The sequence below is a fragment of the Trichomycterus rosablanca genome, chromosome 19, assembly GCF_030014385.1.
Source record: "Trichomycterus rosablanca isolate fTriRos1 chromosome 19, fTriRos1.hap1, whole genome shotgun sequence".
Classification (NCBI taxonomy): Eukaryota; Metazoa; Chordata; class Actinopteri; order Siluriformes; family Trichomycteridae; genus Trichomycterus; species Trichomycterus rosablanca.
In genome coordinates, this window is record NC_086006.1 from 621,776 (window position 1) to 633,439 (window position 11,664).

At 45.4% G+C, this 11,664-nt stretch overlaps 3 protein-coding genes and 1 long non-coding RNA gene across 7 annotated transcripts in view; 3 read left to right on the forward strand and 1 right to left on the reverse strand.

Annotated features, from left to right (window-relative positions):
- The window catches only part of corin (corin, serine peptidase), a 27,401-nt gene extending 25,637 nt beyond the window's left edge, over positions 1-1,764 (forward strand). For all 3 annotated transcript variants that reach the window (XM_063015347.1, XM_063015348.1, XM_063015349.1), the window contains one exon: positions 680-1,764. In XM_063015347.1, the coding sequence (XP_062871417.1) occupies positions 680-862 (183 nt within the window). In that variant the 3' untranslated portion in view covers positions 863-1,764. The remainder of the gene's footprint in view (positions 1-679) is intronic.
- Positions 1-2,242, reverse strand: part of LOC134333439 (uncharacterized) — a 3,255-nt gene extending 1,013 nt beyond the window's left edge. Inside the window, exons 1-2 of one of the 2 annotated variants that reach the window (XR_010015380.1) lie at positions 2,206-2,242; positions 670-853 (exon numbers count right to left, since the gene is read on the reverse strand). This is a non-coding gene — a long non-coding RNA (uncharacterized LOC134333439). Of the gene's footprint in view, positions 1-669; positions 859-2,086; positions 2,164-2,205 lie in introns of those variants that run through there. The other variant, XR_010015379.1, reaches the window with a different exon arrangement.
- The window catches only part of LOC134333832 (NLR family CARD domain-containing protein 3-like), a 560,375-nt gene that overhangs the window by 171,908 nt on the left and 376,803 nt on the right, over positions 1-11,664 (forward strand). The gene's annotated exons all lie outside the window — the stretch shown is intronic.
- LOC134333826 (neuromedin-K receptor) lies at positions 3,922-8,223 on the forward strand. Its single transcript, XM_063015992.1, has 5 exons — positions 3,922-4,295; positions 5,707-5,895; positions 5,987-6,137; positions 7,169-7,365; positions 7,658-8,223. Exons 1-5 carry the CDS (start codon positions 3,922-3,924, stop codon positions 7,968-7,970), a joined length of 1,224 nt encoding a protein of 407 aa, XP_062872062.1. The 3' UTR covers positions 7,971-8,223.

Here is an 11,664-nt window from a genome sequence, read left to right on the forward strand (position 1 = left end):
AAAGTTAGAATTAGGGTTAGAGTTGAGATTAAAGTTAGAATTAGGGTTAGAGGAGAGACTAAGTTAAGGTTGAGGGTACAGTTGGGGTTGGAGTTAAGATTGGGGTTAGGGTTTAGAATTAATTTTAAGGTTAAGGTAAGTGTTAATGTTAGGGTTTGGGTTAAGATTAGGTTGGGGTAAGATTAAGGTTAGAATTAGGGTTGGGGTTAGAGATAAGATTAGAGAATGGAGTTAGGGGGTTAAGGTTACATTTAAGATTAGGATAAGAGTTAGATTAAACGTTAATTTTAGGGTAAAGATTAAGATTAGGGATACGGTTGAGGGTTAGAGTGAAGATTAGAGTTTACTTTAAGGTTATGGGAAGAGTTAATGTTTGGTTTAGGATTAAGATTAAGATTAGGGTTAGGTTTAGGTTTAGGATTAAAATTAGGGTTAGGTTTAGGATTAAGATTAGGGTTGAGGTTGTTGTTATTCACCGCTTTAGGATGTTGAGACCTCAGCGCATAGTAAGCATGTTTATATCAGAAAGATCTCCAGCGCCACCAAGTGTTCAGAACTCGCGCTGCGTCCCTTCACACACACACACACACACACACACACACACACACACTGTACAATAAAACATGTTACCGGTGTTCATTCCCAAAACTGAGGCGTGTCCTCTTGTACCTGTGTGCAGGGTGACAGTGGGGGGCCCCTGGTGTGTGAGGGCCCGGATGGACACTGGTCTCTGTACGGTCTGACATCGTGGGGGTCGGTTTGTTCCTCCAAAGTGCTCGGACCAGGAGTGTACGCCAACATCACCCACTTCACTGAGTGGATCAGGAGGGAGATGTACTTACACACCTTTCACCTGGTCTAACACACACGCACACACACACACACACACACACACACACACACACACACACACACAGAGTGAAGAAATGAAAAAAAGAATGTATTTTATATTATCATTCCAAGATGAAACGTGTGTATCAGTATGTGTGTGTGTGTGTGTGTGTGTTTATTACAGACTGTTAAATGTTGCTGCTATATTACTCGTTGCCAAACTGCCACAGTGTTTTAAATGTGTTTGTGTGTGTGTGTTTGTGTCAACATGTATGTGTGTGTGTTTGTGTGTGTGTATTACAAGTGTCCCTATTTGTGCAATTGTCTCACATCATCGGTCCACTGTGGACGTGTCCCAAACCACATCCTGCTCACTATGTACTGTAACCCATTACTCACAAGGAACTACACACACACTCTGTGATTTGAGACACAGCCGATCACTCAAAATGAAACGTTTTATTTATTTCACTGTTATAAATCTTTTATTATTAATATTTTATCAAAGATATTCATGCAGTTTAAAACCTTGCAGTTGTAGAAATGCACACGTGTGTGTGTGTGTGTGTGTGTGTGTGTGTGTGTGTGTATAACTGTCTGTGTGTGTGTATAACTGTGTGTGTGTGTGTGTGTGTGTGTGTGTGTGTATAACTGTCTCTGTGTGTGTATGTGTATAAGTGTGTGTGTGTGTGTGTGTGTGTTTATCATGTACATGTACACAGCAGTACTCTGAGATGTGAGTGGAACATTCCCTGTACGATGTTGTTTTGTAATTAAAACTATTTTTCTAGTTTTGTTGTGATTTTCTATGTGAAGCTGCTGACGGTGTGAAACGCTTCCAGTTTCTGTATTTTTAACGCCGTGACGTTTCTGTAAACATCACACAGATGTAGGAGTGGATTTTATTACTACAATAAATCACGTCAACACAAACCGGCCTGTGGTTATAGTGTTATTTATATATCTTTATATGGAATCTTAAATATCTTCATATATATGCATTATATGCAAAACGTTTGAATTGGAGTTTGACAACCAACATCTGTATCTGAACTCACATATGCTCATTTGACTGAATGGGCACAAATTCCCACAGAACAACTTCCAAATCCAAGTTAATACATGTGGTTTTCAAAAGGAATCACTGCACCATTTAAATAAGATGCTAAAAGCCTCAATGTGCATTTAGCTTAGCTTTTACTGTGTGTGTGTGTGTGTGTGTGTGTGTGTAAAATGACTCTTAAGCCAACCATACGCCGTGTGTAATCGACTTGATGTTGATAAAGTTGATTTTCTTTGGTGGTGAGTGAGGATCAGAGATCTGAACTAGCAGTTAGCACAGATGCTAATAGATGGGGAAAATAATCTTTTCACCTCAGGTTCTGGTTAAACATGGACGTTCTATGTTCTTCTATTTTACCCAAAATGACTCCAAACTTTCCTCCTTCACCTTGTAAATTGTTTTATTTAGGCAGAACTTCACCACCCTGACGTTGACATGTTGTTGTGATTGTTGATGTAGCGTGACGGTGTGTTTGCAGGTCTGTGTGTAAAGAATCTGATCATAAAATCAGACCCTGAGTGCATAAATACCACACAGTGTGTCAAATAAAACTGGACACGACATTATTAAACACTCTAATGAGAGAAAAGTTCATCAGAGCTCTGAATCAGCATCGTGACTCGAGGTGGAACGTGTTTGAGAACCATCACATTTTTAAACTTCCTGACTGGTAACATGGACAAACTATCACATTTAACCTGCCCCAGACCTGGTGGTACAACATTGTGTAACATGAAGTGTTTGCAACCAGATATTCCTGTTATTAACTACTTTAAAGCTAAACGTCCACAAACCGCGAACTGCAGCTTTAATGGTGCAGTACTTTATAAATCCACAAGAGGGCAGCAGTGCAACGACGAAACATAAACCAGCACCATTTTATTATTATATTGTTTATAATCTTAATTTCATTTATTGATTAATTCTTATTCATTTATAAATGTAAAGTTTTACAAACATCCCGTGTGTCAATGTTAATGAGATATCTGTACCGGATGTACAGATATCATATACATTTACATGAAAATGTAAATGTACACTATATGACCAGAAGTAAGTGGACACCTCTAACTATGTACTAATGAAGCGAGGTCACGTGTTTCAGCCACACCCTGATGATTATACATGTGTATAAATTCATCCATTCATCCTCTTATGGTCTGTTTTACCCCCGCTTCATCCTGGTCAAGGTCGCGGCGGATATGATTCATTGGTCAAAAGACAGACGGTGAAATGAATGAGGGGTAAAATATTTGGGGGTGAAATGTTTGAGGAGTGAAATGAATTAGGGGTGTATGTTTGAGGGGTAAAATGTTTGAGGGGTAAAATGTTTGGGGGTAAAATGAATGAGGGTAAAATGAATGAGGGGTAAATTATTTAAGGGGTAAAATTTTGGGGGGTGAAATGCTTGAGGGGTAAAATGAATGGGGGTGAAATGAATGAAGGATAAATAATTTGGGTAAATGAATGGGGGGTAAAATGAATGAGGGGTAAAGTAGAATGGGGGTATAATATTTGGGGGTAAATGAATGGAGGGGTTAAAATGAATGAGGATGAATTGAATGAGGGGTACAATAAATTAGGGGTAAAATATTTGGGGTAAATGAATGAGGGGTAAATGAATGAGGGTAAAATAGAATGAGGGGTAAATGATTGAGGGGTAAATGAATGAGGGGTAAAATATTGAAGTATTGTCAGTGCTGGCCTGGATTCGGTGTGTGTGTGTGTGTGTGCAGATGAAGGTGGGCATGTCCAGAACCCTAACCCCCCTCCCCCTGCACAGTCCCACGCACCCACAGGGGTGGGGACACTATTTTAACACCCTATATAGTGCTGGTGCGTCGGTGTGTATGAGGATGCGTGTGTAGGACAGAACCCCGGAGCTTGGGTGCGCACTCATGGTGCGTGTGCTCATGTACCAGCGGTTTGGTGCTGGAGCCACCAGATCATCTCGAGCCGTCCTGTTAAAGACGTAAACAGATGAATAGTTATTATTATTTATATAATTGACTGTTTATTAGTTCGTGATGATGCTGAACGGATCGGACCCGCCGCTGCGTAACGTCTCGAACTGGACCAACCCGTTCTGGCAGCCGGTGTGGCGTGTGGCCCTGTGGTCGGTGGCGTACAGCCTGGTGACGGTGGTGTCGGTGCTGGGGAACCTGGTGGTGATCTGGATCATCCTGGCGCACCGGCGCATGAGGACGGTGACCAACTACTTCCTGCTGAACCTGGCGCTGGCGGACGTGTCCATGGCGGCGCTCAACACGCCCGTCAACTTCGTGTACGCGGCGCACGGGGACTGGTACTTCGGCGCCTTCTACTGCAAGTTCCAGAACTTCTTCCCGGTGGCCGCGGTGTTCGCCAGCATCTACTCCATGACCGCCATCGCCGTGGACAGGTGAGGTGACTGTCAGAAGTATTGGGACACCTGAGCGTGACCTCTGTGTGACCTTTTCATGCCTCTCTGTGTGTGGGGATTTGTGCGGGGCAGTGGTAGCTCAGCGGTTAGGGTACCCTAGTATTCAGAAGGTTGCTGGTTCAAGCCCCACTACCACCAAGTTGCCGCTGTTGTGCAAGACTCTCAACCCTCGAGTGCTTAAATTCTATTCAATGTTGCCTGTTTGTACGATCAATCAGTCGGTGTTCCGGTTCATCCCAGAGCTGTTGAGTGGTGCTGAGCTCAGGACTCTGTGCAGGACGCCGGAGCTGGAACAGGATGTGAAGGGACCTTCCCTAAACTGCTGCTGCAGTACTGATTTATACTGATTTATTACACCTGTTAGAGACTGGTGTCTGGTGAGAAGCTTCACATGAGTGCGACTGTTGTTCTAGCTGAGAAGATCACACAGAGGGTCGGTCTGTTTTAATATCGTTTGCTTTTGAAACAGGACGTACATGATAAGCTCAGAGTCAGGCGTCCACATACTTTTAGCTGTATGGTGTACGTCTGTGGAAGTCCTGGGGTTTCAGTGATGGTGCTGCCTCATAATTCCTCATTACTGAGTGGAATTATGGAAGAAATCCCCCCCCCCCTTCAAAAAAAATGGTCTAAATACAAAGTAAAATCCCAGACAAGCTCACGCTCAGGCGTCCACATACTTTTGGTCATATAGTGTTCGTCCAAACTCCTGCATGAGACTGAATGTACTGAATGATAAAGCTTATATAAAATAACGCGCTGTATAAACGGAGCGTTCTGAGGTGTTCAGAAATAAACGGACACAGCGTGTGAACACTGATGAGCTAAAACAGACGACCCAAGACTTTTGGAAATCCACCAGATAAACATCCAGCCATCCGAGATGCTTCTGTGTGTGATAGATGGGGGTAAAATAAACACCCCCTAAAAAAAGAGAGAGCGTGTGGGCGCCCGGTACTTCAGACGAGCTCTCATGGTGAAGGACCAAGAGCTTTCAGATCTGAAGAACCTCTGAAGCACCAGCCAATCACAGACCGCCTTTATTTACGTTATATAGTGCCATGCTGACGGGCGGGGCGGGGCGGGGCGGGGTGGGGCGGGGCGTAGGAACCAGGGTGGACTGCGTATCCGAAAGTACAGTATGTGGGTGCCTACGCATTCTGTTCCAAGTCCATGAAGGTTTATTTAAAGTCTCTTTGTCTGGTGCATCTACAGGAGCTTCACTCTACTGAGACGGCTTTCGGACTGTCTGTGGGAATTTGTGTCCATGTCTGGTTCCAGGCTCTGATGCTGGATGAGAAGCCCTGGTTAATAATGCACAAAATTAGAGGGGTGTCCACATACTTCTGCTGAAGACTGTGAGCTGGTTATATGTCTGCTGTATTTCCAGGTACATGGCGATCATCCACCCGCTGAAGCCACGCCTCTCGGCGACAGTAACCATGGTGATGATCGTGTGCGTTTGGGGCGCGGCGGTGGCGCTGGCGTTCCCGCTGTGTTTCTACTCCACCATTAAATCCAATTCCAGGAGGACCATGTGTTACGTGGCCTGGCCCCGCCTCTTGGATGATGCGTTCATGTATGACACACTCTCTTATCCAATCAGATTTCTTTACACATCCGTTTGTGTCCTTTCTGATGGTGTGTGTGTGTGTGTGTGTTTCATGAAGGTACCACATTATTGTAGCGGTGTTGGTGTACGTGCTCCCCCTGGTGGTGATGGGAATCACGTACAGCGTGGTCGGGGTCACGCTGTGGGGCGGCGGCGTCCTGGGAAACTCCTCCGATAATTACCTGGAACAGCTACAGGCCAAACGCAAGGTGTGTGTGATTTACCCTCACACGCTAACGTTAGGTGTTGTGTGAGTGTAATGATTGTAGTGGTGATGATGATGGTACAGGTGTGGTGTTGATGTAGTGTTGTTGTACTTGTGGTACCAGTGATGTGTAGTTGATGATGTTGGTGTTGTGTGAGTGTAGTGATGGTACCAGTAATGTTTAGGTGGTGATGAGGTTTTGACCCCTCTGCGCTGTGTATTTTGCAGGTGGTGAAGATGATGATGGCGGTGAGGTTTAGGTGTTGTGTGATTGTAGTGATGGTAGTGGTGATGGTGTGTGGGTGATGATGGTGGTGGTGGTGAGGTTTAGGTTTTGACCCCTCTGTGTTGTGTGATTGCAGGTGGTGAAGATGATGGTGGTGGTGGTGAGGTTTAGGTGTTGTGTGATTGTAGTGATGGTAGTGGTGATGGTGTGTGGGTGATGGTGTGTGGGTGATGATGGTGATGGTGGTGAGGTTTAGGTGTTGACCCCTCTGCGTTGTGTTTGCAGGTGGTAAAGATGATGGTGGTGATGGTGAGGTTTAGGTGTTGTGTGATTGTAGTGGTGATGGTGTGTGGGTGATGTAGTGTGGGTGATGATGATGGTGATGTTTAGGTGTTGAGGTTTTGACCCCTCTGTGTTGTGTGATTGCAGGTGGTGAAGATGATGGTGGTGGTGGTGAGGTTTAGGTGTTGTGTGATTGTAGTGGTGGTAGTGGTGATGGTGTGTAGGTGTTGTGGGTGATGATGATGATGTTTAGGTGTTGAGGTTTTGACCCCTCTGTGTTGTATGTTTACAGGTAGTGAAGATGATGTTGATGTTTTAGTGTGGTTTGATTATAGTGATGGTAGTGGTGATGGTGGTGGTAGTGGTGAGGTTTAGGTGTTGTGGGTGATGTTTAGGTGTTGACCCCTCTGTGTTGTGTGTTTACAGGTGGTGAAGATGATGGTGGTGGTGATGTTTAGGTGTTGTGGGTGATGATGATGATGATGATGGTGTTCAGGTGTTGACCCCTGTGTGTTGTGTGTTTACAGGTGGTGAAGATGATGGTGGTGGTGGTGGTCACCTTTGCGCTCTGTTGGTTGCCATATCACGTGTACTTTATAGTTAGTGGGATGAGGGCCGACGTTAACCGGTGGAGACACATCCAGCAGGTGTATCTGGCCGTGCTCTGGCTGGCCATGAGCTCCACCGTCTACAATCCCATCATCTACTGCTGCCTCAACAGCAGGTAACAGCTCCGGGGAACCGGACCACGCTCATTCACACTCGGCTCATTCTTCAGTTCCATGTTCTGATTCCGTTTCTCTGTGTTCCTCTGTGTTCCTATTGGTTCTTCTGTGTTCCTATGGGTTCTTATGGGTTCTTCTGTGTTCCTATGGGTTCTTATGGGTTCTTATGGGTTCCTCTGTGTTCCTATTGGTTCTTCTGTGTTCCTATGGGTTCCTCTGTGTTCCTCTGTGTTCCTCTGTGTTCTTCTGTGTTTCTCTGGGTTCCTCTGTGCGTTCCTCTGGGTTCCTCAGGTTCCGCGCCGGGTTCAAGCAAGCGTTCCGCTGGTGTCCGTTCATCACCGTGTCTCATCTGGACGAGCTGGAGCTGAAGACCTCGGGGTTCCAGACGAACCGACAGAGCAGTCTGTTCATGGTGACGCGACTGGAGTCCAGCGCCGACGTCCACGCCGGATCCTCACGCCGTAAGAGCTCGGCCGCCAGCCGCCACAGCAGCCTCGGGAGCCAATCACGTCTCGGTACGCGCCTCTCCCTGAACGGGGGTCACCATGGTAACGTTGTAACCAACGTACCTACTGAACACAAGCAAGAACCAATCAGAAGCTGAGTTCAATCTATCCTTTAATCAACCAATCAGCTCCTTCACATCTCAGCTTGTTCTTCACATCAGACGTGATTCTCAGTAACACTTGGAGGTTCTTCCACTGTTTCATGTGCTTCTACTCGTGTTCATGAAGCTGCAGAACCAGAATGAAGAGGAACGTTTCAGGCTGGAACTTAACAAAGTGTCTAGTTTGACAAGTCCATGTTTTGGTTTTAGTTCCATGTTTACTAGTGTGGTCCAGTTCCATATCTTCCAGTTTTATATGTATTCCAGTTCCATAAGTGTTCTAGTTCCATGTGTGTTAGTTCCATGTTTTGGTTTTAGTTCCATGTGTGTTCTAGTTCCATGTTTTAGTTCCATGTGTGTTAGTTCCATGTGTGTTCTAGTTCTAGTTCCATGTTTAGCTTCTAGTTCCATGTGTGTTCCATGTTTTGGTTCTAGTTCCATGTTTTGGTTTTACTTCCATGTTTTGGTTCCACATGTTCCAGTTCCATGTTTTGGTTCCATGATCTCCCCAAATCTTTGGGGATTCGTCCCTAATTCCTCTCTCTCCTCGACTTTAAAATGAGCTGGTATACACGGGGAGAGAATCGTATTGTTCTGTACACGTGTACATGATAAACAAAGAAATTCTATTCTATAGTATTCTGTTCTATAATGTAGAGTTATCAGAATGATTGATGTATAAAGATGTGTTTGGGGTAGTGTGTGTGTGTGTGTGTATAATATAAGAAATAAATCCTTTATTAAACGGTTCCTGGTTGTTCCTCAGGGTTACTAAAGGTTCCCAGTGAAAGAGAACCATATTTTGGGGAAAGGGTGTGTGTGTGTGTGTGTGTGGGGGGGGGGGGGTGATTTATCCCTCTGTGCCCTCCTCTGTTCCTTCTCACTGTGTTTATGTTCCTCTCTGAATCCGGACACCGACTCCGCTCCTGCGTTCACTCCCGACCCGCTGACACCGAACGGACCCGCCAAACACGACAGGAAATGAGGTCCGAGGGTGCTGCACATCTTCACCCCTGCCAAAAATATCACCCCATCAGATCTGTGTAGGACCAAACCATCCTCCCTCCTGATGCATGACCCAATCACACCTCAGATTCAGCTCATGGACAGATGAGCTTACGTTCCACTCAGGAACTGCTCAAGTTTGTATCTCCAGTTCACCTCACTCATACGTCTTTGTACTGTGAGAGGAAACCTACACAGACACAGGGAGAACATGCCAAACTCCACATAGAAAGCCGCTCCACTTGGGAATCGAACCCAGGACCTTCCTGCTGTGAGAAGAACAAAGTCTCCTGCTGCTATTAAATACCTACAGGGTTCATTTATCGTTCAGCTGATACAGACGCAGAATCAGAAACGTCCAGGTTACTGGGGCTGAGCTGGGGCTGAGCTGGGGTTGAGTTCGGGGGTTGAGTTCGGGGGTTGAGTTGAGTTGGGTTGGATCATTTCTCGGTTGAACATTTCCGACTTTATATTTAGTGGAACAGAAGATGAAATAAGAGTTGATAAAACACTTGAAGGTTCTCGCTGTGTTTTGTCTGGATCGTATCACTGAACTGAGCTACAGGAAACCGAAGCTCTTCACACAGGGTTAGCATTATCCAGAAATGGAAAGCTCCCACACACACACACACACACACTCACACACACACACACACACACACTCACTCACACACACACACACACACACACACACACACACACTCACTCACTCACTCACTCACTTACACTCACACACACACTCACACACACTCACACACACACACACACACACACACACACACTCACACACACACACACTCACTCACTCACACACACACACACACACACACACACACTCACACACACACACACACACACACTCACTCACACACACACGGGCTGTAAACGTTCAGGCTGGCAGCATTTATGGTGCCATCCATCACACTTCAGGCTCCAACACAAACCTCTCACAGGCTGGTATAAACACCACCGCGACCCAACGACTAACAGGTACAAACACTCCACCGCGCACCACTCACACCTACTAGTGTTTATTTAATACTGTCACACACACAGTACTCGTACCACCATCTGTACCGTCCGATCAGAGAGCAGAAATATCAGTACCGTCTAATCAGAGAGCAGAAATATCAATACTATCCAATCAGAAAGCAGAACTATTAATACCATCTAATCAGAGAGCAAAGCTACCAGTACTGTCCAATCAGAGAGCAGAAATATCAGTATTGTCCAAACAAGACCAGAACTATGAGAATCGTCCAATCAGAGAGTAGAATTATTAATACCATCCAACCAAAAAGCAAAACTATCAGTACCGTCCAAACAGAAAGCAGAACTGTAAGTACCAACCAATCAGAGAGCAGAACCAATGGCACTATGAGTACTGTTTAATCAGCAAGTAAAACCAGAGAGCAGAAATTGCAGTACTGTCCAATCAGACAGCACAACCACCACTACAATCAGATATCTGAACCATCTGTACCATCCGATTAGAAAGCAGAACTATCAGTACCAGCCAATCAGAGACCAGAACTATAAGTATCGTCCAATCAGAGCACAGAACCATCAGTACTGTTTAATCAGAGACCAGAACTATCAGTACCAGCCAATCACAGAGCAGAAATTTCAGCATCGTCCAATCACAGAGCAGAACCATCTTGAGTCTCAGAGCCGCTGAGACGGATTATTTAATGTTCAGTGGTAAATATTTAATGCCGGACGTGTCCCATAAATAACGGTTTTATCAGAAGATTGTGGACGCCTGGAGCTTCAGAGATCCCAGAACAAACAGTCGTTCATCTCATCCATCTTCATTATTTAAATATTATGATGGTGTGAAGCAGCTGGTTTGAGACCAGGTTCCCCTGATTGTTTTAGATCGAGTTCCCTCGTCCTCCTGAGTCTGCTCAGAATAAATATTGTGGATTCTTCAAAGGACGCTCCTTCCTGTTCTCTCTTATCCTTCTACAGAAAACCAGAGCCAGGAACGCTGCCAGGAACGCTGCCAGGAACGCTGCACCCGCATTCCCCAAACACACGGAACACACAGTTGTGGGTCTGTTATTGTCTGTCCTGTGTGAGGAACATCACAACCCAACAAAGTACCTGGATTTAGTATGTTCATTCATTTACGTGAAACCAAGGAACCCTGGGAACCCTTGTCCAGTTCCCCTAGTCCAAAGCCTGCTGATTCATCTGATTTCAGTTGGTTACCAGGTTCAGTAGATGGTGATGGGTCACACCAAACCTTCGTTGCACACCCTGGTCTTGGTCCATGTGGAACCAGGGAACCTTGGAAACCATTTTACAGGTTCCCCTTGTCCAGGAGTGCACAGCTCTGGTCCTGGATGGCTGTGTTCCAGCACAGTTGGTAACCAGTCTGAACCCCTGACTTGATGCATGAGGAACCAAGGAACCTTAAAAACCCTTTTACATGTTTCCCTTGAGGTGCACCGCTCTGGTCCTGGATGGCTGTGTTCTGGTACAGTTGGTAACCAGGTTCAGTAGATGATGATGGACCACACCAAACCGTTGACCCCCCTCATCCATGAGGAACCAAGGAACTTTGGGAATGTAGATACAACAGAGGGAATATAGAAAAAAAAACTAAATGCTTTTAATAAATGAGTAAACATGTTCATGAGCCGAACGTGAGGTGGAAAATGTGAGTGTGTGTGAGTCAGAG